Source organism: Lathamus discolor, chromosome 20, assembly GCF_037157495.1.
Source record: "Lathamus discolor isolate bLatDis1 chromosome 20, bLatDis1.hap1, whole genome shotgun sequence".
In the NCBI taxonomy this organism is placed as follows: domain Eukaryota; kingdom Metazoa; phylum Chordata; class Aves; order Psittaciformes; family Psittacidae; genus Lathamus; species Lathamus discolor.
In genome coordinates this window covers 5929601-5954919 of record NC_088903.1, presented here as the reverse complement: position 1 = coordinate 5954919, position 25319 = coordinate 5929601, and the positions used below count along the sequence as shown (strand labels likewise).

The window sequence follows — 25319 nt, the reverse complement described above, 5'->3', positions numbered from 1 at the left end:
CTGAAGGCTGGAGTGTGGTATGGAGTAACGGATGGGCTGCTCTGCCCTGTTCCCTGTTACAGCTGGTTAGGTTTCAATCGTAGGGCCACATTCAGCTATTGAAGGAGAACGATGTTGTATATGAGCCCAAAAAATGGGCTTTCAAGAGCTTTATTGCAAACAGATGTGCCAGTATTTGGCTTCTGGGTATGGGATGTGGACTGTACCAGCCAAATCTGTTAGGAATCAGAGATGATATTATGTGACTTTAAAATGGTAACTGTCGTTCTCACCTTTATGAATGCAATGGAGGGACTTCATTTCCCCCTAATATTGGTAGGCTGGGGCTGTTCTTGTTGTGCTGATCTGGGAGAGGTCCCCATAGTGTGTGATACAGTGTGGAACTGATTCAGGCGTTCTGTGGCAGGTGGAGAGCGGGTGAACTCATCCGGAGCGTCCCACCAGAAGTCCTACCTCAACTGAGGGCCAAGGTTGCTGCCATGGAAGTGTTGAAGGGTCACAGAGCTGATATTGGCTTACAAAGAGCATGGGAGGGGAATTACATCGCCCTGGTGAGTACAAGTGAAGTGATCAACACAGTGGCTGGGGCTTAGGATGCTAAAAAGATGTAAACGAGCAACCTCCTCTAGTGGAAGGTGACCCTGCTCATGGTAAAGTGTTGGAACTGGATGAGCTTCAAGGTCATCTCCAATCCAAACCAGTCTGGGATTCTGGGATTCTATTCTTGCCACTGCTACTGCGCAGCTGCCACTTGGAAAAGTGACTACTGGTTTCCTGAAGGGGTAGAAGTACTTTAACATTTCCTCTGTAAATGAGTTTATGTAGTTTCAGAATCTTTGACTTCTACTGCACTGGGAGTGGGTTTCCTGAATGCTGAGCCTAGCTCGAGCATTGCAAGCAACATGAAAAATAATGAGTAATGCCATCAGCTGGCCCTTCAGTGGCTAAAGCTAGGGAAGAAATCAGTGTAAAGCTAAGATATAATAAGGGATAAGATATAATGGGATGTTAAGAAATAACATAAAATGAAAAGGAACAAAGAAGTTCTCTCTAGGCAAGTTGCATTGCTTCCTTTTACCCCATCCTTCCTCTAAGCAGTTTGTTTTGTTCAGGGTTTTCTTTCAGAAAGCAAATAGATGCTCTGCAGCTCTTTGATGAGGAAGCCTTTGGACAAGCTGGTGCAGCTGCAGTCCTCGGGCCAGCAGGGATTTAACACAATTACTTGTGGTGAGCAAGAAGAGTTACGTGCCTGTCTTTGCTGTTCCAGAAACCAGACAACCCTCAGACCACAGGCTCTTTCATCCCTGTTGCCAACGAGCTGAAACGGAAGGACAAGTACATGAACATTCTCTTCTCCTGTCACGTCCGCAAGGTAACGGGCATGTGTGTGGTCTGCAGGCGCATGGGCTGCCTGGGGAAGCTTCTTGTGATGTAGGTGAAACCTTGGGAAGCCCAGGTTGAGGGAGGAATCCTGGAGATGCTTTAACAGGCAGCAGTTCCAAGCAGATTCAAGGAGCAGTGTTAGTGATTTTATGATGGATACGCACCCTGGAACCTATTGCACCAAAGGGGGCTTGATTCAGGTTGCTTCTGTGCATATAAAATAAGAAATCTCTTACTGTTCTATTAGGGACAAGGAGACACAGGAGAAATTTTCACCTTTTTTCACTTCAGGCTGAAAACAAAATAATTCCTCTTCTAATGCATTGAATGAACTGGGCCCAGGATGTTGCTGTCTCTAGATAAATTGGTGTAATTGGAAAAATACAGTATTCACTTCCTAAAGATGCCATCATAGGAGTTGTTGGCTTGCATGGGTTTGGAATGCCAGGGAAGGGAATTTCTCAGGCTCTGTGTGTATGATATGCATGTATCTGGTGTGAGAGTTTCATTTTGATTGTTGTTACGCAAGTTTGAAGCTTTTAAGTCTTTCTGTTTCTCTCGCTTGGTTCTGAATCAGCCCTGAAGGACCGTCTCCTGTACAAAGCATCGGGGAAGGCAGGTTTCAGAAGTACAGATCCGTACTTTGTCCTGGTCAGTAACTGCAAGCACAGAGCTGCTGCCTTTAAGCAAGTGTCTGAGTGGGGTTTTATTGCTTGTGGTATACAAAGATCCTTGAGCACACAAACAGGCCTCTGTCCGTCCTGGTACTGTGTAACTTTGCTGTAAAAATCCATTCTCTGCTGGGACTTGTTGCATTGGTGCCCCAGCGCTTCCATAATAAAAGCAGTTTGGAGATGGAACAGATGTTACCTACCATAAATGAGATTTCTTCCTGAGTCTGAGAGGTACTTTCAGTGCATTCAGAGAGGAAAAAAGCTTCAGCTTCCCATTGTGCTTAAAAAGTGTAGCTCAGCTGAAATCAGAAAATGCTGCAGAGACTGAGAGGTTCTGGACTTGCAGTCTGGTGTGGTTTAGTCTCTTTTCTGATCTTTTTAAAGGTTAAATTGTTGGTCACTTTCTTCTATCAGAGGTCAGGCTTAATCCTCCCATTGCCTGCTTAGTTAGGGATACCTTTGAGATCATCAGCAAAGGTGGGTGATGGGTAAGTTGGCATGGGGGGAATCAGAGTCCCAGATTGGTTTAGATTGAAGGGACCTTAAAGCTTATCCAGTTCCAGCCCCCTGCCATGGGAAGGGACACCTTCCATTAGAGCAGGTTTCTCCACACCCCATCCAACCCAGCCTTGAGAACTGCTGCTCATTCGCAACCTGATTGTGCCCAAGTCTTTGAAGTCGTTAATACTTTTCTTGATCTTTGGTCTTAATGATCTGTGTTTTCTGGACAGAAAAATACAGCTAAATTTAGGGAAAATACAACATCCCCTTTAGGAAAATGATGGCCTTAAAGGATCAGTAGGAGCACCTCTCCACCAGCAAATAGATAGAATAATTTCAGCGTTGCTGTTGAGGACAAGTCTGCAACTTTGTAGGATCTTTAACAATGTGTGTAAGCCTGGCAATTTTAGTCCATTTACGTGTTTAAACTCAAAAGCAAATGATCCCTTCCAAATCCATGCTTGGATGTAATATCTATTTGAGTGAACGATTTGCCTTCCTTCTTGTATGGACAAGAAATATCCAGGCAAGCCTGAAGTGAGCAAAGGGTAGAAGACAAACAATCCTGAACTTTGAAAGCTAACAAGACAAAGATTTGGCATTTCAGGATTTAGCATTTCACTTTCCAACCGATGCTTTAGGTATTCTCTTATGCCTTAAATTTGAACATGGGATTTGCAGACTAAGCAACAGTGAAAACTGTTGCAAAGCCCGTGCGTGACTCCATGGTCTGACTACAAGAGCACAGTCTTTACCCTGAGAACAGCGTTAACCTTCTTTTGCTCTTCACATAAAACAATTTCTATCTTGAGCTGCCTTTTTGAAGCAAAGGTGTTTCTCTAGTCAAAAATACAAGCTGAGGCATTCTGTCTTTTACCCCAAAAGTAACAGCAGTCTGAGGTTCAGCCTTTGGTGGTGTGCTACAGGGGGAGTTTCTTCCAGTTGCTAAATTCTTCCCTTTTTGGGAGTTTGGGAGGGACCTCAGGGATCATCTGGTCCAATGTTCCTAGGCAAAGCATGACCTAGAGTAGATGGCCCAGCAGCCTGTCCAGCCAAATCATAACAGTGTCCAACACTGGGAAATTCACCACTTTGCTGGGATTATTCCAATGGCAGATCATTCTCATTGTGAACAATTTTCCTCTTGTTTCCAGTTGGAATCTCCCCAGGAGTAACTTGTGCCCATCATCCCTTGTCTTTTCTACGTGATTGTGTGCAAAGGGAGTCTCCACCTTCCATCTTTCAGATAATTGCAGTCTAATACACCTCTTCCTTTGAAAAGGCATTAAGGAATAAGTATTGGGCAGTTGGAATAGACACAAGCTAAGCCTGGAGTTCATGCATTTAAACCTGTTTATGTCTAGAACATAACTTATGACCTCTAAGATATTTGTTAACCATTAAGTTCTTTGAGACAGGCTTTTTGTAGCTGATGATTGATGTTGTTCTAAGCCAAGGAGGTGACACCACCTCCTGCCAGCCAGGGAACTGCTCTTGAAGTACTGGGAACTGCTGGTGAGACTTTCTTTAGCTCAAGAGCACAGGGTCTTCATTTCAACAGCTTGAGCTGAATAATAATGGGTGAATGTGTTTGGACTGAAGCTTATATAGCTCTTTTAGAAGGGCTGTGAAGAGCCTTGGAAGTCTTACTGATGGGAGGTGTGTGTTCTAGCTTTCTCGTGGTAGGTATAGTGGAAGCAGGTCATCTCTGCCTGTGGAAAATCCATCTTTCCGGGATATTGTGGTGCTCTTCATTGTTTTCAAAGGGAATTTTCATGGGTTTTGCCTTGGGAAACCAAATGCGTATTTTGTGTGTAGCACCGGATTTTGTTGGATTACCAAGGAAACAACAGTTTCTCTTTTTGGAGGGTAGGGAGCTTTTTTCCCTGCTTTCTCCCTTGTCATTTGTGGCACCCAGCTCCCCTGAGATTACCATCTCTTCCAAAGCCAGTACCCTGCAGTGTCTCAAGGCCACAGGCAGGGACCTGAAAAGCTCATCTGAAGGTTTTTCTGCTTCATTTCCCCCATCAGCTAGCCAAGAAGCTAAAATAAGGCTGATTCCCATTTGGATCAACAAAGATATAAATAAAAAATCCCCAGAAGGTGCAGAGCACACAATGCCAGGCAGGGCTGGTCTCCACAAGGGTGGAAGCTGTATCTGAGAACATAAGGCCTGCCTCCACTCCTACAAAATCAAAAGAGTAGTGGCATTTGCAATGGTGCTGGCATTTGTCCGAATCTATTCTGTGCTGCTTCCCAACATGGCAATTTCCTTCTAAACCCATAGCATACATAGATACACCATAGGTGCATGAGGCACCAGAAGCAGTGGCTTGGGAAGAGCTGGAAAGGACATGAGTTGTAGAGCAGTGAGAATTTGCTTCTCAGGTGAGGTAAGCTGCTGGCCTTCCCCTTTGGTACCTCTCTGTAGCTGTTCAGCTGAATTTGTTGCTGAATGTGAACACTAAAAACGATGGGTAACCACAAGAAGTGGAATTTTAAACAAGCTTATAGAACTACTACAGCATTACATTGTCTTGTGAAGGCTGTGTGTGCTTCCTGGCCCCAGGATGGGTCTTCCTGTGCTGGGGGTCTCTGGTTGCACAGTCTGAACTGTCTGTCACCAGGGGATCTGTGCTGGACATGGACAACAGGCAGGATGTTGTGATGGAGATAGGAGCAACAAACAGGATCACAGCAGTGAACAGGTTGTGTTGTCAGGCTCTTTAAATATTCAAAATAAATCAAAAAAAGCCATGTGTGGGAAGCATGGTGGGACAGCATCAGCTGTGAGGTCACAGCATCAGCTCTGAAGTCACAGCAGCAGCTCTGAGGTCACAGCAGCAGCTCTGAAGTCACAGCATCAGCTCTGAGGTCACAGCAGCAGCTCTGAGGTCACAGCAGCAGCTCTGAGGTCACAGCCCCCCACACTGGAGAAGCCTTTGCTTAAACTCCCAAGACACGGAACATGGTGTGTTGTAAGCTGCTCACCCCAATTACGGTGTGAGGAGCCTGTGCTACTCTGCTCAAACAACTCAGTGTGTGGCACCAGACACTCCTCACCTTCTTCCTCTGGGCCATTCAGTGTTCCATAGCCTTTCTTTTTTTTTTTCTCCCATTCATCAGCCTCCTAAAATAACTCCAGTTATTCAGCATCTCTTACTGTGAGCTTTTCCAGGCCCTCAGTCATGTTCTTCACCTTCTCTGAGCCATTAGTCTCCTCCAAGTTCACCATCCTGGTGCTTCATGCACTATTCCCAGTGAGACCATCTCACCCAGGACATTATTCCCCATGCTGATGCCTTGCTTGTTTTCAGCTGCCTCACATGTTTGTCCCAAGATCTATCCAGAGCTGTCTAAAATCATCTGCAGTTAGCTTTCCTGAGCTGGGGCTGCTGATTTAAAGCTGTCATAGAACTCTCCAGTTTGCATTTTTTGCCTTTATCTGTTCTGAATTTTGTTACTTTGCTGCCTATTGCCTGAGAATATGTAAGTTTTCCAGTTGTCTGCTGCCTTCACCTAGGAAAATCCTATTTATGTTCCTCCCCTCATCACGTCTCACCCTTGTCTACCCTTCTCAGTTGATTAATAACTCTCTCTGTGAATGTGATAAACCGATGACTCCAGTTTTGCCTGAAGTGGAAAACAATTTCTACTTCGTGTCCTACTTTCTCACTTACTTCAGTTAAAGCTTTGCATCTTGCCTTGTGCCTATTCAGTACCCAGCATCTTGGGGCAGCTCAAAGTCTAGATGGCATCAAAGGTTCTCCTTTGGTGTAGTATTTCCTGGACAAATGAATTGGGATGTTAGTGAGATGTGTGTTCCTCTGTGAGAATCCCACTTGCTGGAGCAAAGCGGTACCAGAAGCCTGAGAGAGTATTTGGGATGAGTTGGGATGATCAGTGGTTAGAAAAGAGATATGAGCAAATGATGTGGATACAACCCCAGGGTACGAAACTGATGTATGTTTCCTGCCATAACATGCTCCTCCCAATTCTGTTTTTGCAATCAACCACACTAATTCCATAAGGTGGGAATAGTGGTTTATTAGCATTGTGGTTTTGGGGTTATGAAGGCACATACACAGTGTAGGAGCAACAACCATCTGCCTGGGCTTGGTGTCTGCTGGTGAACAGAGATGCAGTTTGAACACTGCTGAGGAAAAGCATCTGTCCTTCAGTTGACTAAAGACATGGATCTTCCCAGGTTGCTAACAGCTCTGCTGGGTAACCCTGAGAATGCTGCTTCTCCAAGACTGTATTTCTCTAGTTGTAAAATGGGATTATGGGATCCCTCTTCCCTTTTCACTGGTTGTAAATCAGTGAAGAAAACCTGTTGAAGAGCTCTGGGAGTTTTGTGCATTTGCTGTGTGAGTTTGGTATATTTACTGCTGTAGAGCTCTACTCTGCATGTTCCTGCAGTGATCAGTGGGACTGAAGATGTGCTGCTTTGCAGGTCAATCGCTTTAATAAGGTGGAGGACAGAGCAATTTTCATTACGGACCGACACCTGTATAAGATGGACCCTATGAAGCAGTACAAAGTGATGAAGACCATCCCCCTCTATAATGTAAGTACAAGGAGTGGGGAACCTCATCCTTGGGCTCTCTTAGTCATGAGGGTGAAATCTACTTCTTAGCTCCGTTTTCATACCCATAACACAGAAAAATACCTTGGGTTTTTTTAATATATTTAATGTCTTTAGAATGGTTACAGTGCAATTAACTGCAACACCAATACGTCATATTAGCTTTTAAGTTCAATGCATAAAATAAAAGCTAAAACCCAAACTATTTATTACTCCGTCTTCTGCTCATTCTTCTGTTGGCTTTTATTTGCTGTGTGCTGCAAAATCCTGGCCCCATAAGGGGGGTAGCTTTTCACAGCAGCTCATGACACAGTTTCTGTGTCTCTGGGGGTTTGTTTGATCCTTCCTGGCATGTTTGGCTTTTTTTAATGTATTTGTTCATGTTTAATGTAAATCTTGTCAAAGCTAAATTTGGAATTACAGTGAGGTATGTGCCCTTCGGGGTAGCAGAGTTTAGCTGCCAGTGACATCGCATCAGATTGTCACTGGGAGGAAGGGGGATGGGAGAAAACCTCATCTTAGCTTTTCAGCATCCTGGAGTGGGGATTCAACTCCTTGTTTGTTTTCCTCAGCCTGAGGTAACACTGCCACTGTTATCTTAAACCTGCAGAACCTGGCCGAGTTGCTTGGAAATGCACACAGATTTGTTGGGATATTTGCATTTGGAGAAATAACAAATGTGACATCCCTGTATTGCTAAAAGAGCAGAGATGGGATTAGGGTAATGCTAAAATCCAGTCTGGAAATGTGGAGTGAAGGATTTGCTCCAACTGTATGCATAGTGTTGACTTTATAGGTCCTCTCCTTGGTGGCCACGCACCCGTCATCCACTGCAGCGCGCTGGAGTGACGCGCTTGTCCCCAGCGAGAGCACTGCCTGTATCAAAGCGACGTCTCTCTCCCTGGCAGCATCTCTTGTTTTGAACAGACACTGCTGCCAGGCAGGCAGCAGCTGCAGGTCATCCTCCTCACTTGATGTTCTGTTCCACTGACATTGTCTCTTAATTGTGCAAAATGGAAGCGTCAGCAGATTCTACTGCTAAATGGCTGATTCTCACTTGTGCAAAATGACTTGTTCAACTCCAGAGGCTCTGAGCAGAGTGCTTTTCCTGTCTGGGTTGGGTTTGTGAAGCGTCAAAGTGAACTGGGATGGACAAGGAGGAATTTTGTCCACCGCAATTTCTGTCTATTAAGTTTCTTCACTCTCACCCAGAATGGCCAGGTCACTGCAATTCACTTCCTACATCAGTAATGATGGAGACATCTGTATGTATCACAGCTTTACCTGTGTGTCTGCGGGGTTTAAGGTGAAGCTTTTTTGGAGTACATTTCCCTGACAGCATGAGCCCAAATTGCTCTGAAATCCTTAAGGCCTCAAACGTGGAAGGAAATGAGCAAGTCAGATACAATTTTAGGTTACCTATAAAATATCCGTTGCATAGAAATATTAGTAATTGTTTTTTTCCCAAGACACATACATGTAATATAGAATATCCCTTCATATAGAGTGCTGTAGCACAGGCTGTATGGTGCTGTCTGTTTCACATTTCCTCTGGCACCAAACCTGTTGGTAGGCTGTACAGAAAGGTTTCTTGCTTTTAGAACACTTGCATTTTCATAGGTGTAAATCAGCTTTATTTGTACACGTGCAATTATTCCTTTCAGCAACCTACCACAAGGCTTCCTGACCGAACAGTTTCCTTCACCTGAGCAAATGTGAAGGGGTCCTGGAGTACTTTCTTTGCAGGGGAGGGATGCATCCAAACAACCTTTTGTTGACTCATACAGGTGTCAGAATAACATTCCAGAGTGGAAATTTCATAGAATCCCAGCCTGGTTTGGGTTGGAATGGACCTTAAAACTCACCCAGCTCCAACGCCCTGCCACAGGCAGGGACACCTTCCACTAGAGCAGGTTATGCAGTTCTTCATTCCTTTTCGTAGTTACCTTATATATTTTGTTACTTATTGATTTGAATACACTTTGTCTTTCCCCTCATGAGCTGCCTTGTACACTCCCATATTCCTGCATGCCTGATCACTTCCTGCGTGGCAGTCTTTTTGCGGTGTACAGAGACCTGTAATAGCCAATTAGTGATATAGAGATTCCTCCTTTTTCAGGGAAAGAACAATTATTAGAACTTATAGGAAGAGTTTTGAGAAGCAGAGGATTATAATTACTCCAGTCATGATGTTTATTGGTGTATCCAATGTGTCCTGCTAGAAAGATGTGTGTTCCCCGAGAAAGATGGATCACCCTTCCAATATGTAAAGGTGAACCCAGCTGAAATTCATCTGCCTGTTCACTGTGCTGCTTACTGTCAGCATTCCAAAAGCACCCTGTCAACACGGCAGCATCCTTAGGGGTGGTGTTTCCATGGAAATCTCATTGGAGACAGTCAGCTGATGTATGTTACGACCATAAACTTGTTTTCGTCTGAAGAAACCGCACTACAGTGCCCTTCTCCTTTAACCGTGGGGACATGTACATGGTTTAAGCACAGCCTGGAATGCTGCTCAGGTCCCTGGCTCTGCCTCGTGGTGCTTTGTGTCCTGTCTGAGGCATCTGGAATTCTGTGCAAATGATAACAAAGCAATAGGATTCCTCTAAGCCAAATGATAACAAAACAATAGGATTCCTCTAAGCCCTATTTCTCTGTATCACAATGCTACTTTGGGGTGTTTGCTGTGTACAAGTGTTCTGGCAGTTGCCTCAGAAGTACCAACAGACAATTAGCTTTTTGTTCTTACCTGGAGAGAAAATGGAGAATGGCAGAAAGGAATTAAAAGGCGACTGAGCAGCAGAAAGGATCTTGCAGCTCCCTTGCTCTGAGCACAATGAAGGATGTTCTGTGGCTGCTGGGTGTTTTCTCCTGATCTTCAAGCAGAGTTAATAAGAGTGTTTGTAAATACTGAGATAAGCCCCCTCTCTGAAATGATTTCTTTTGTGTTCTGTTTATTTGTTCAGAGAGTCTGATGGGGAGGGGTGCAATAGGAATATTTTCAAGGGCTCTTGGGCTCCTCACACAGTTCTGTTGAATAATTAATTTTTAAATAGGCTTTTCAACTCAAGCCATTTCAACTTGTTCATCTTTCACACTCGGTGCACGTTTAAAACGTCGATGGCAGTAGTCCCTGTGGTGCTATTGTGCTTCACGGGATGGTATTTAAGCATGCAAATTAATTTTAAGGGACACTATAAACCCAGGGAGCTGTTAATATATGAGCATGAAGTGTAGCTTGGTTTTGAAGTATTTCCTAACCTCAAAATAGTGTAAACAGTAGAGAATAAATTCCACCTGTGCTGGGGATATCGTGCAACTGGTATGAGGAGGTCTCTACAGAGACCAGTTAGTTACAGCAGATACCAGCAGTTACAGTAGTTCAGGCAGGCTCTTGTGCTGTGGTAATAAACCAACAACATGATAAGGATGAGCATACTCAGGGACTGGAGCACCTTCCATATGAAGACAGGCTGAGAACAGTGGGGCTGTTCAACCTGGAGAAGAGAAGCTGCGTGGAGACCTCGGAGCAGCTTCCAGTGTCTGAAGGGGGCTACAAGGATGCTGGAGAGGGGCTCTTCATCAGGGACTGCAGGGACAGGCCAAGGGAAATGGCTTTAACCTGCCAGAGGGGAGATTGAGCTGAGCTCTTAGGCAGAAGCTCTTCCCTGTGAGGGTGCTGAGGCACTGGCACAGGGTGCCCAGAGAAGCTGTGGCTGCCCCATCCCTGGCAGAGATTGGAACTGGATGAGCTTTAAGGTCCTTTCCAGCCCAAACCTGTCTGGGATTCTATGATTCTAAGTACAAGTGATTCTTGGGTAGTGTTTCATCCACTGCACTGCTCTGTACTGTTTTATCGTGCTTCTCTGGGAGGACGCTGGTGTCTGGTGTGTGTTACACATCCAGAGCTGGAACAGGTTTCTTGGACATACTATGCTGCGACTGCTAAAGCAAACACAGGGATCCAGGCTGTGTCTGAATATGATTCATGCCTCTGAAAGGAGTGAGTAGTCTTCAGCTTCATTTGTGCTAATACCCTTTCCAATGCAGGCAGTGGGGTCACATAGAAGGTTTCTTTCATAAAGAAGGGAATAATAAGACTTCGATTCCCACAAAATGGTGTATTGGTGCCTCTCACTTTTAGGAGAATGTGGGTAGCCTGCATACCTGGATTGCCACTCCTCAAAATTCCCTGCATTGGCTTTGGGAAATGATGAAGACAAAGCTTTTAATATGCCAAAGAGCAGTTACTAACAAACACAAAAAAACCCCAACCCTAAACCTAAACCCCACTCCTTTTTAGTTTGTCCAAACACCAGGAACTTAATCCATGCTGAAATATTGGAATCCTCACAGCTTTGTGTGGTTTGCAACTGACATTGTTCATGAAGATGTCTGGGCTTTCAGTAAAACTCATTTGTCTATTATCTGCATGTCACTGCTTTCCCAGTGCTGCATTTGTGAATTTGAAAGTGGTTGTTGGCCAAATCAATGGTTATTGTTGGTTTTCCCTTGGGAAAGCAAGCTGAACCCTCTCCAGCCTGTCCACATCTTTTTCATAGAGTGCAGACCCTGCTGCTATTTCACCTTGACTCTTCCAGCTTGTGGAAGCAGTACTGAGGACCTGCCTGCTGCTGTCCCCTGAGCTCTGGGGTGGAAGTAGAAGCTGAGAGCGAGTGGGGGCATCTTGGAGAGGAAAAAACACTCCTGGCGAGTAGCAAAGATCTATCAATGTATATAACATTGTTCTTGCTTTTTCTTCACAGTTGATAGGATTGAGTGTCTCCAATGGAAAGGACCAGCTCGTGGTCTTCCACACGAAAGACAACAAGGATCTCATTGTCTGTCTCTTCAGTAAAGAGCCCTCTAATGACAGCAGGATCGGGGAGCTGGTGGGAGTCCTGGCCAGTCACTTCAAGAGGTCAGTGTTGGGATTAGATTTTATTGAAAACTCAAACATGTAAAACATGTCAAATCAGAAACTTCCCAGAACAGATCCTCATGAGGTCTGATGTTGATCAGCATCACCTGCAGCCTTGGCTTTTGCCATTCACAATGTCATGTTCCATTTATGACCCATACAGAGGAGTCTTTACAGGTAAATACTCATGCTGAGCTACAGGTGGCAGGACAAAGAGAATGAATTTAGGTTATATTAGGTCCCTGGGTAATTTTCAATATGAACACAAGGGCATGCTGGTTTAGCCACTTCTTACCGTATGAAGCTCACTGCTGTCTGTCCCACTGGAGATAGGTGCTAAGCTCATTAGAAATTAATTCTCTGCATTGCCAGTATTTGTTTTGGGCAATTCAGTACTGAAAAGCCGCAGAAAACATTCTTTGCTTTTGCTTTTACCGAAATGTTGTTGAATTTCAAAGGTAGCTGCTCTTGAAGGCTCAGGAGATGATGGGTATTGTAAAGCAGCACACTTCACTTGGGGAACCCTGTGAAGTAGCTGGAGGTCTTTCATACCAGGTGACATCATCTTGAGGCAGCTGATGCTCCTCAGTGCTTTATAACACATCTCTAATGCTGGGAAGAGCTGTGAAACCTTTGATAACACTCCAGACCCTGTATGTTCAGTGTTCAGACTGCCCTGGTTTGCTGTGCCTTTTGGTCAGATGTTCCTACAAAGCACTTACCTTTTTTGTCCCAGTGGGAGGCATATGTTCTTCATTTCAAGGAGTTGTGTTGTGTGGCCATCAGTCAAAAATATTGCACCTTTCCTGTAAGGATATAAACTATTGATCTTCAATTTCTTATACTGATGTTAACAAGGACATTTTTCTCTTTAAGACTAATTATTTTTTATCTAATCACCATTCTGTAGAAGAATGAAGAAGAAATACACTTATATGCTGTTTAATCTTCACTTTAAACAATCATAGAATCATAGAAAATTAGGGTTGGAATATTAATATATATATTAGCATTTTTTTAGTGCTTTGAGTGACAAATCTCAGCCCAACTCATTCAACAGGAGAGCTGGTCTAAAAGGACATATTTCTCCAACATCTAATAAAAATTACTGGTTTAATGGTAATATACAGGAACAGCTCATGTTAGTTTTCCAAATACCCAAATGTCATGGTTCCCCTCTTCAAAGCAGTACCTGGAAATCAAAATAAAAGGAAATATTCTTGGTTTTCAGCCACTTTTCCGTTTTCAAAGAGTAAAATCTCCTGTCAGTGAATGGGATTAGCTGACCCCTTGCTTGAGAGGCACTTTGGGAATTCCTCATGAAACAGGATTAGCTGAAAGTCACCGTGTGCCTCATGGCAAGTGTCAGGTTTCTCTGTCCTCCCTGTAAGAAAGTTGTTGCTGTGAAAAGAAAATGGATTCAGCAGCAAAATCTTGAGCCCCAAAGTTCAATCTGTCTGACCCTGTAATGGGACTTCAGAGCTCTGCTCCCACAGAGAAACGGGGAGCTGCTTCCTTGGGTTACACTTAGGCTCCTCCGAACATACAAAGCACTTTCCAGCCACCTCAATCCCAGTCCTGAAGCCCCTATTATGGGGTTTTAGCAAGGGTAAGGCTGCACAGCTCCTCTTGGTTATGTGCAGTGTAGTAGGTAATGGTACTGCAGCTATTTGTGTAATACAATCATGCAGAATCCTATGGTGTTCTATACTAGTGGGTAGGAAAGATGAGGGGGAGGCTGGTGGTGTCATCTATGCTGAGGACACCTAAACCTTCTCACTCAGGTGGTTTGTTTCCAGGTTCTATTATTTTCTCAGACTCTTTGAACTCAATGCTGACACATCTTGCATTGGGAATTTTGGACATTTTCAGCAAGACACAGTTTAGACATTGTAGAAAAAGTTTCAAAACAAACTGAAATAGAAGAATGCTCCATTCCTGGCAGTGTTCAAGGCCAGTCTCGCAGGGCCTTGGGTTACATGAGGTGTCCCTGCCCACGTCAGGGATGTCGGAACTGGATGATCTTATGGCCTTTCCAACCCAAACCTTTCTATGACTCTATGATTAATGTTTGGTGTAAGGAAGATTTGCATGGGGAAATGCAGCCTTACAACCCTCAGCACCTTTCTTTACCTACCTTCAGCAGTGTATGTGGATACACACATGGGATATATCTGGGATTAAAGCTTTATTATGCTGAATGCTATAAACAAGCAGATCCTGGTCCAAAGACTTCAGAGTCTGGGGATGGGGGCGGTGGGGAGCAGTGGGTCTGCATTGCACCAAGGGAGCAGAGGCTGCAGGATCTGGACTTAGGAGAGACCAAAGCTGAGCTTGAAGTTGCGTTATGCCCAGCCTAGGGGAGACTGCTTTTGGGCATCCTGAAAAACCTTTATTTGGAAAGTAAAAGTGCACTTTGACTACTTTCCTGGTATTCACATCTTCAGCCGTAAACACTGTTTTCACTAGAGTTGCTTAAAACTTCAGATGACTGCAGTATTCCCTTAATCCCCCTGAACTCTATAAATCAAGTGTCAGAATAAAACTGTACCAGAATTGCAGGCAATTTGGGGAGACTAAAGATATTTGGTACAGAGAAAAGAACTTACAAATGGTTTTTCTGGGTTTTTGCTCTTTGCAACAGCTCGTGCTGTGGCAAACAAAGCTTCCTGCAAACATGTTTAAGTGAAAGATTGTTAAATTTGCCATTATCTAAATAGTGGTGTTTAAGGTTGAGCTCCAAGAGCACTGCCTACGGAGTGATTTTTGTTAATGGTATGAACACAGAGATGTTTGTCAGCCAGATGGGAAGGAACACTCTGTAAATACACATTTTCAATCCACTGGGAACAGTGAGGACAAGGATTTTATGTATTTTTGATGCTGTCCGTTAAAAAATGACAAAGGAGATTCAACCTGCTTTGATTTTGCTGGTTTAGGAGAAACTCTTCAGCTCAGTGCTGAGCACAGGGGAGCACAAATCATTAAGGAGAATCCAGTTTGATTAAAATCGATTCAGTATTTTGTGTTTGAATTTCTTCCACTGATAAAAAGAAACGAACCAGGTATGCAAGAGGTTAAAACCCTTCGCTTTGTTATAAAGATGCTCTTTGATATCCAAACTGTCCTGATTTTAATCAGTTTAAAATCATTCTTTTCCTTTAAAGCTGTTTGCCTTTCTCTTGTAGAAATCTTGATTAACTGCTGACATGAATAGATTTACATGTGAGTTAAAACAAAAGCATCTTGTCTGTAGTCAGTGAAATCTGGAGGAGATGGTGGGGAATTCATATTCTTGGGCTTTGGGGACAAAGAAAGAAAGAGGAGCCCAAACTGATCTCTGAGAACACCAGTGTGGTGGTGTGCTGCTCACAGAGCGGCCCCACTCCAAGGAAATCACCATCTTCTCAGGCAGAAAGCCTCTGCACAAAGGGAGGTTGTTACCGCCGCTGCTATCAAATTAATCTGTCACTTCAGCTTTGGGAACATTAGGAAAATTATCCAGGACCTGACAGTGGGTGTCAGCAGTGCCAGTGATGAGCACTCTTTAACTGGAAGTTTCCATCGATGCTGGTGGGTTCTTGTAGGCTAAACGGGATCAGAAGGAGTTGAGAGCTGCTTCGGAAAAGCGGGCTAGGCAGAAACTGCTTCTAAACTGCTATTTAATAGGATTTCTCCTTTGTCACTGCTGCCAACTAACCCGTGTTTAGCTCTGATTCAGCCGTGCCAGTGGCTGACACCATTGTTAGCAGTGGCTGGAGCTGACAAAGGACCAGACTTTATTCATATCAGGCTCTTCCCTAACATTTCTTTCAGTGCTTGAGCTCTGGTTTTATACAATTTTCTATTCATAATGGATTTGTAGTAAAATTCAGGGTGTTTTGGTGGGGGAGCCCTAACCCACAGTTAGCTGCTGGCTTTTACACACCAGTTACACTGTGGGAGTGGCAACAGGAAAAAGAGATTCCTTATACAGAATAAACTGTTTGAAATACATAAACTAGAAAAATTGGCTTAATTCTCTCAGTTTGTCTCAGTGACCTGAAAAAACTTCCTAGGATTTCACTGATATTTACCTCTGGCTAATGTATGATCTTCTGAATCTGGTAACTCCTGTGTAGGTTGGGCACTTTCAGTTGTAACTTGGGTTAAGAAATGAGTTTTCCTTGGAAAATATGTTGTGTAAAGATTTGTTGCTTTCAGTGACTCCTGAAGGGAGGGGCGGAAATAGAGCCCCCTGATGAAACCCACTCTCTTTTTAGTTCTTTTATGCTTTGGAAAACCTTTCTTCAGCTCTTGATACAACTAAGCTTTCCAAACACTTGGCCTGCTAGAGGGGAACCTGTAAAGGATCTTGATAGAAGGTCATTTCCGTAAACTCCATCTTTGTGATGCTACTGCTGCAGCAGAGCTCATTCCCTGTCTCTGAAATGGGTCCTGAGCTCCCTAGCCAGGGTTCACTTCCCCAGCTCACGTAGCTTTTTGTTACACTTCTCAATATGTTCCTGGCATAGAAAAACCCCTTTGTCTTCTGCAGTCCCGGATTTGTGATACTGAGAACAAAACGAGCTCGAGAGAGGGGCTTGGGCATTCAAGAGGCTGAGTTTAATTTTTTGCAGCAAATTTTGAATTCTTTATTTGGGTACTTGCCCTCTACATCAAAAAGTCAATTCTTTTGTCTGATAACCTGAATAGTAGCAACTTACTGTATTTTCTGCCTTTGAGTATGAAGAGGTTTTATTGTCAGTTTTTCTTCCCTGGACTGCCCATGTCCTACTACCATTGTCAGCACAAATTCTGTCTGAAATCCACTGAAAGGAGGATTCTGATTTGGCAGAAACACATTCAAGTCACTTTATACCAATCTCTCCTTGTAACTTCTGTGCTGTCTATCTGTAAGCAGCAGCTAGAGGCTAAAGCTCCATCCAAATGTTCAGGGTCCTCCTGGGATGGAGACCGTGGTAGGAATGAGAAGTTATTGTAGAATCGTCACAGAATTAGAATGGTTTGACGTGGAAGGGACCTTAAAGCTCATCTAGTTCTTGGCTTTCAGCAAGACTGAAAGTTTGACTTGAGCCACCACCTTGCCCACTGTTAACAAACTGACACAAGCAGAAAGTGTCTCCTGAAGACCCTTCAGTGGTACAAGCCATAGTACAAAAATCCCAAGCCACATCTTGAACCTGACCGTGGCACCACAGGAGCTGGCTGACGTGGCAGCATCCCGCTGCCAGCCACACATATGCGGTTGCACAAGACTGTAGATAGTGATGATCTTGCTGTTGGTTTCTCAACCAAAGCATTGGCTGCCTGCTGTTCCAGGAGCCCTTCCTCTCCAGTAAACAGATGGCCCCACATTGGCTGGCCTTACCCAGGCTTAGTTTCACCAGCAAGTCAGTATTATCAAGCTGTCAAAGGACCCATCTGCCCCAAGCAGCTGTCCTGGCATGCAGCAGTGTGTGTGCTGGGAACCTCCCTGCTTTGCACATCTCAGGCATATCAAACTTTTACATTTTGATTTTATTTGGGGAGGGGGTTGTAATTCATGCCATCTGCCTCCTATGCTTAACTGAAGGGATACTATGTTAGAAAACAAGTGACAAGAGAAGAATCTTTTATGTTTCCATTGTACCCTGTGGTCTGACATATCTACACCAGTGTGGTTTACTGAACTTCTTTTAAAAACCTGAGATCTGGAATCAAAAGGGATGCACTTTTGGTGTCAACCCACACCTTCAAACTTGTGCAAATCCTCTTTGGTTTGGTGCCTGCTCTCCCACTGACCGCCGGAGCTCAGCCGTAACCTGTTTACTTCCCTGTACAGTGGGATGCTGCTGACAGTGGTGCTGGTTGCGGTTCTCAGCACCCAGGTCTCAGACCTCTGTGTGTAACTCTGATTACAGACCTTCAGAGGTTACAAATGTCTCACAGGCGATGCTTAAACATTAGCAGAAGCTGATGCAGTTTCCATTTGTCTGCAGTGAATCACTTGAAGCCTTTGTTTCCTACCTTGACTCTCATTAGTTCTGATTGAGGTTTTTGGTGGCTGCTGTGCATCAGCTCTGTGCACCAGATTCAGGCTCATGAACAGCTTTTCCCTTTAACTACACACCTTCAGTTTTAGAAAGAACTGTTTGGAGAGAGCTTCCTGGAGCCAGCTGGAGTTCAGACTGCTCTCCTTGCCAGATGTGATGGATGGATTATGCCTTTTTGTATACCCTCCGAAGGGTAATGCTGACAGGAGCTCTGTTGTTCCCCATTTCTGCACCATGCTGCGCTATGAGCTGTGTTATCAATTCAAGATGCTTTAAAAAACCAACAACTATTCCACATTAGAAATAGTCACCTTAAACAACCTGGCCTGAAAAAGTGCTGCTGGTTACAGGCTGATGTGGCAGGTCATGCTTAGAGCTGTAAAGCCTGGAAGTGATCAAAGTGACATGCTGCTTTGCCTTAAAACCCAGGTTTTTTGAGGCAGAACATCAAGTACTCATGGATGTGTGTGTGGGGAGAGGTGGCAGACGATTCACAGCACAACTGCTGCTTTGCTTTGGAGGGACTAAATGAGCTCAAAGCTCAACAGTGGTGTGTGAATTGTTGCGAGGAGATCTGCTATAACAGTCCTTTAATGCTTCAGTTGGTGGCTCCAGCACTTGCCACCGAGCTGGAGCCTAATTGTGCTGTAACCAGCATTCCAGCAGCCCTGGAGCAGCTCCACAGGTTCTCTTGGGCACGACCTGCCTTTTCTTGGGAGCTCATATGGGAGTTCCTGCAATTAGAGGTGCCAGCAGCATTGCCGTGATGCTGAGCCCGTGGCTGCACCCAGAGGAAAACAATGACCCGTTTTCTTCCTGCAACACTCGCTGCTTTGATCAACAGCCAACAGAAAGCACTTCATGTGTGGGGTTTGGTACTGTGCAGGCCAGGGGAGAGGGTTTGTCTGCAGAGCCCTTCTCCCCCTGCAGCCTGGCCGTGATGGGACAGTGAGGGCATCCCTTTCACTACAGGTAGTTTCTCTCAAGGATCTCATTTGGGAGCTGCAGTGCTGTGTGGTAAATGCAGATGCATTTGGCCTGTCCCTACAGGCCCTTGTCCAAAGCCCCTCTCCAGCTTTCCTGCAGCCCCTTTAGGCACTGGAGCTGCTCTCAGGTCTCCCCTTCAGGACCCTTCTCTTCTCCAGGCTGACCCAGCCCAGCTCTCTCAGCCTGGCTCCAGAGCAGAGCTGCTCCAGCCCTTGCAGCTTCTCCGTGGCCTCCTCTGGACTCTATCCATCAACCATGTCCATTCATCTGACATCCCAGTCAGCCCATGCAGGCTGGCAGAGAGTTGTATTCATGTGCTGGAGGGGAAGCAGCCACAACACAGGAGCTGAGCAACTTTTGGTGATGGTCTTGCTTTGAAGCCAGTGGGATCCTGTGCCAGACACAGCAGTATTTTGGATCCAGTGTCCTGCGCTTGGATGTCTGTGAGAGCACTGCAGACTGCCCTGCAGTGAAGAGTCAGAAAACGGCAGATGCTGCGGCTTGCCTTGGTGGGTTGTCATCCTTCTGGGCTTTGAGTGGCCGCTGCAGTTTGGGTCTCTATCCACATGGTGAAGCTCTTCTTCTGGCCTCAGCATGTTCCTCTGTTCACCTTCCGGACCTAGGCTTCCCTGCATAGCACAGAGAGTGGTGTCAGAGAGGAGGCAGCTACTGCATGGGCATCCTCCTTCTTTTCCTCTGTCTCCCATCTTTCTGCAAGCACACAGTGCTCCCCAGCGCTCCTGGAACACTTTGGGTTTCTTCCCACTTCTCTCTTTTTTTCTTGATTTTTTTCCCACAAATCTCGCTGTGGAGCTGGGAAGGTGGGGACTGGGGCAGGAGGGCTTTGAGGTTCATTTGTTCAGCACATGAAACCTGAAAGGTGGGAAAACAGAAAGGAAAGAGCATAATGCTCCAATTCCATTAAATCCCTTGGCATAAAATCAAAATCTGCATTTCCCCATATTCCTTTCCATGCCCAGTTCCATACTGGGAGGCCAGGCAGCCATGATGCTGGGCACGTGGTGAGGTACAAGGCTGGTTTCAGAAAGGTAACACACATTTTCCTCTGGAGATGCTGCCCTCACTGGTGGGGAATTGTGTGAATTCTTTTTTTCTCTGGCATTTCTCTCAAATAAGGATTCCAGTGACTGACAGGGAAAGAAACAACAAGAAATAAACTCCATCCCGATAATATTTACTGGTGACCTACTTAAAATCCTCTTTCCTCATCCTGAGTGTGTGTGCTGAAGTGCTGTCTGGCTCGCAGTCTCCAAGGAATTGTAGCAGAATGCTAATGAACGCAGACTGTGGCCCCTCGTTTGTTTAGCAGCGCTTTCTGACAAGACGTGGTTTATTTTTCTTATTGCATCATTAAGACTTTCCTTCCCCACCCACCCCCCCCCCAACTTGTGATGGATTTTCCTGTTCTTTGCTCTCCCTGCTCAGAAGCTGTTGTGTTCCGATTGCAGCAGAGCTGCTCTTTGAAGAGCTGCCATTAAATCACAGGATGCCTTCATCTTTGGATTTTTTTATTCTTTTTTCTTTAGGAAAATTAGGCTTCCAGCTTTGTCCCGGGGAGGCTGAGCTGTGCTGTCATGGGCCTACACTGAGCATCCTTCTTTTTTCTGGTGAAAATGATCCCATAGAGGTGATTATTTAACAGACATTTTATACCTACTCTGGTATATTTATGTAGGGTTATTGTAACTGAGTTTGCAGAAAATCGTCAGCATTGTGCATGTTATACCTCTCCAATTTCTTCCTAGTTTTATTCTTTACAAATTCCTTTAGAGGAAGGATAGGATGTTCCACCTTGCTCCCCCCAGCACCAGGTTTCCTCATTAGGAAATTAGGGGTGCACGTTCCTGTTTTCAGGCACAAGGAGCATGGCATGATAGTCATCATCCGTCTTCCCTGTGGCACTCTCAAGCTGGCAGGAGACAAGTAGGGATTGACTGGAAGAGCTGCCAGAAAAGTATTTTGCCACAAACCGTGGCTTGCTGGAAGGGAGAAAGTCAAGATTCCAGTGAGGAATAATCTGCCTGGGTCTGTGTCCGTGGGAGTTATTCCAGGCGGATTAAATGGTGTATTTAAAAGCATACAGAGCCAGCAGCTGGCAAAACAGGAGGAAGGAAACGGCTCCAGTACTGTTGACCAGAGACCCTCTGTTACAACCAGTAGGGTTTTAATGTACCATCTTCCTATAACCTTATGGCTGCGTAGATTCTGATGGCTGATGTCACCTTAAAATGCACATAGAGCATATTCCTTGTTAAGAAGCATTGATCAGCACTTGTGTCTTATCTCCTTATCTCTTTGATTTCACTTAATCTTCCAGAGCCCATGGTATAAATTAAAATCCCTAGTCTACAGGGTGCCCTGCATAAAGCATTTTTACATATAAATGGCACAATATATCCTGTAACAGAGATGTGATTCGTAGGCTATTACATGTTCAATCTTAGGTGGAAGCCAGCTCACTAATTTATACAAAGTAATTAGATTCTGAATTAAACACACAAAAGACTTTTATTTTTTTACCCCTTCTTGCTTTTCCTTGTGTGAATTCAGAAGATGAGCTGACATTGGAGAAGGTGAAAGTGTTCTTCCTTCTCCATTGCCCTGGCAGGGTATCTGCTAAGCAGTCCCATGGGGCAGACTAAGGCCAGATTTACAGAGCTGCCTACATCCCCACGTGCCCTGCTCACCATATGAGCTCTGCTCCAGAAATCACTGCTGCTCACTCAGGCCTCAGGAGTCTCTTCCTTCTCACAGAAATAGGTTATATTTGTGTTTGCATGGATTGCTTTGCCAGCATAAGATGTTTTATTGATGTACAGGTTTGCACAGGAGTTTTATGGTGCATCCCTGGATGTTGCTCCAAGCCCCTGTGTCCAACCCGGCCTTGAACACTGCCAGGGATGGAGCAGCCGCAGCTTCTCTGGGCACCCTGTGCCAGTGCCTCAACACCCTCACAGGGAAGAGCTTCTGCCTAAGAGCTCATCTCAGTCTCCTCTCTGGAAGGTTCAAGCCATTCCCCTTGGCCTGTCCCTACAGGCCCTTGTCCAAAGCCTCTCTCCAGGTTTCCTGTAGCCCTCTTTACGCACTGGGAGCTGCTCTGAGGTCTTCCTGGAGCCATCTCTTGGATTGCTGTATAATTTTCTCTGTCCCTTGAATACATCATCAGTCCCAGCCTGCTTATCTTCATTTCTCAGAGCAGTGATCTGACCAGACGTGGGCACCCAGGCTGGATTTCAAATGGCTTTGCAGGTATAAATGTCAGGGAAGATGAAAGGTTGAAGCTTTCTGGAGTGGATGAGACTTGCTGTGAAGGGAACAACATCTATCTCTCCGAATGCTTTATTCCTTTTATCTATGAGGACAACTGTCTTGAACAGCACATTTCACTCCCCCATGCCAAAGAGCTGTGCCAGTACAGCTGTGTCTATATAAAAAGTATTTTTCAGCAGCATGTCAGTCTCTTTGTGCATCTTCCCACCCCTTGCTGACAGCTATTCCTGGGCAGGTTTGCATTTAGTCTAAGCCTTACCTGAAGTGAATGCCTCCACAGGGTTTGCACTGGATTAGCTAAAGAAGTTTAATTAAAATGGAGTTCCTTTGTGTCTAGACAGGTTGTGAATGGAGGTGGGTTTTTATACCTCTAAGTAGCCACTTGGTGAAGGATCTTGAGCTGTGGCTCTGGGGATGACGTGCTCGACCCATCTCATTTGAGGTGTGCCATTGCTTTACCAGGCGCTGTTGAAAGAGGGCTAATGGGCTTTGGTTTGTTGTTTTATCTGAAGCTCTGTCATCTCCTTGTTTCATTTCCAACAGACTCAGAACTGCTTTTTCAAGGTACTTGCCCAGCTGGAATATCCCTAAATATGCATAAAGTCCCAGGTCACGTCTTCCCAGATTCCCATAAGCAAAGCACACCAGAATGGTTAAGCAGGAGCTGTATAAATTTTTAAACAAAGGTAACAAACCAAGGAAGAGGTGGAGGTGATGAAATGAAGGTGAGGAAAGAAGCAAATGAGATCCCTGATGTGTAGCTCTGCCTTTCCTCCAGCTTCTGAGGCACCCTCACTGCTAATGAGTTTGATGGCTTTGGCTTTGTCAGCTGAAACACCTTCTGCTGGCCAGTGGCAGTGGGTGCTGTCACTGGTGATGGTAGCAGGGACTAGGAAGAGATGGGGGTGTTTTTAGGCCACAGGTCCGTGTCTGCTGGTTTTTCAAAGTCATGAATTTCAAAAAGGGAAATAAAGAGGGTTTTTACTGCAGAGTATTTGGAAAGCAAAAGGCTTTATCCAGCCACATTTCTCCCTGCATTCCCCCATCACACTGGCACCTCTGACACTGTGGCCATTTATCAGATGGAGTGAGCCACAACCAGCTCTCATCCTGCTGAGCTCACATCCTCCTCATCAGTGGAAGTCACCCCAAGCAATGTTTCCTGTTGTGGACTTGAAGACCAGTGATTCCATTTGTGTTCCTAAGATGCAGGACAGTTTTATAATCAGCTTGGGTTCCTGTTCATCTGTGTTACCTGATTCATACCAGATTTATACATTGGCACAAGGACGACGTTCTAGGGAGGAATTGTATGCACAATTAGGGTGTGTTGTACCTGGCTGTGGCTTGCAGAGATTGCTCTGAGGTTCAGAGCAGTAGGGCCGCTTCTTAAATCATACAGAAAATATTTGTAAAGTTGTTGATCTTACCCTATGTTGTAGGTGATGATGCAGAATAACAAATCTGTTCATCAAACTCCCAAGCTCTTTTCTAAGGAAAGAGGAAGAGATGCAAAGGAACGTGCCTGGGACTCAGGGTCCGTGCATGGTTCCTTGTGTCAGCGGCCCCTCTGCAGAGCAGAGAGTCAGCGCTCCTCAAGTTCTCCCTCACTTGCCTGCATGTAGGCTGGGAGATTCCACCATCATCAACTCGTCTGTCTCCAACTCAGCTGGGACTCATCCCTTTTGGCATCCCTGGGAGATATGTTACTGCATCTCCTGCTGGAGATCAAAGGAATTGGGTTAATGAGCATAAAGCAGTGAACAGAAAGTCACCCATCAAATTATATCGGCGTTTGTTTGTCACTTGATCCGTCTTTGATCCCTGTGATGCAGGCAATTAAATACAGCAGCGATAAACACAGACAGATCATGGCGACCTTACAAGCTAAATTTAGTCTTTCTCTTTTGTACAACATGATCTGCAGCTGAAGCTAGAAACTGGATGAGCTGGGTGAGGGAGGAGACCAAAAATGAGTGGAAAACCTTTTGTCTGAGGATGTGGGGGGAGGCTGTAACATCCTAAAATCCTCGGGTACTTCAGCAGGCTTGGAAAAAAGTCAACAGCAGAGTCTGTGAGAGCAGCAGCAGCTTGGGGACAGCTCCATCAGAAGTAATTGTAGCTGACGGCTTCGGCTTCCACGCTGCTGAGCCAGATCCTGCAGTGGGGCTCACACAGGATGCTGCTTTTGTCTGGAAGAGCAGGAGCAGGGAAGTGGCATCAGAGCCCTGCTGGTGGACAAATAGGGGTAGGAAACAGCTCTGCGCTGCTGGTATTGCATGGTGCGGATGATGGCATAGGCCTTTGGAACAGAAAAGGGGCACTCCCTCCATCTGTTGCTGGAATAACATATGTGATAGTCCAGACTGACCCAAAAATCAATGATTTCCTTTCAAGTTGTTTAAATATTCATTTGAAGAGCATCCTCTATCAGGAACTGGGAGAGAGGCACTGATAGATCCGGGAGGTTCAGGGCAGCAGCAGCATCCTCCAGTGAGTGGCCCTGCAGCATTTCTGCTCAGGCTGTGAGCAGCACTTTGCTGCAAGGTTGGCCCTGGGAGTGTTCAGTGAAGGAGCGCCAAGAATGCTGCTGCAGGAAAAGCCAGGGAGCTGAGGCTGCTTGTCAGCATGAGACACACCACCCTTGCTGACAGGCTTTCAGCTCCCTTGGCTATCTTGGAGACAGCTTTCACCAGCCCATGAAAGGCAACACGTTAAAGCTGTGCCATGTCAAGCTGTAACACTGGCTTCTAAAGAGAAACGTCTGATGAGCTCCTGGTGGGGTGGCTCCCCTTGGAGCTGCCCACAGCGAGCACAGCCTGCGCTGGGTCTTGCTGCATGTTCTCAGCTGATCTCCAGAGTGCAGGAATTAGAGGTCAAGGTCTGTCTGCAAGTAAGAATTACGCTTGAGGGCATCTTAATTGTAACTCCTGGCTTAA

The 25319-nt window shown here is 45.3% G+C and overlaps 1 protein-coding gene across 4 annotated transcripts in view; it reads left to right on the top strand.

Annotated features, from left to right (window-relative positions):
* Nucleotides 1–25319, top strand: part of MYO1D (myosin ID) — a 112802-nt gene that overhangs the window by 60781 nt on the left and 26702 nt on the right. For 2 of the 4 annotated variants that reach the window (XR_010616758.1, XM_065699256.1), the window contains exons 18-21: nt 407–551; nt 1268–1372; nt 7015–7128; nt 11913–12067. Coding sequence is in view for 3 of the 4 variants with exons in the window: in XM_065699256.1 (XP_065555328.1) it covers nt 407–551; nt 1268–1372; nt 7015–7128; nt 11913–12067 (519 nt within the window). In the remaining variant the exon portion in view is untranslated. Of the gene's footprint in view, nt 1–406; nt 552–1267; nt 1373–7014; nt 7129–11912; nt 12068–15006; nt 15112–25319 lie in introns of those variants that run through there. The other 2 variants (XM_065699257.1, XM_065699261.1) reach the window with 2 other exon arrangements.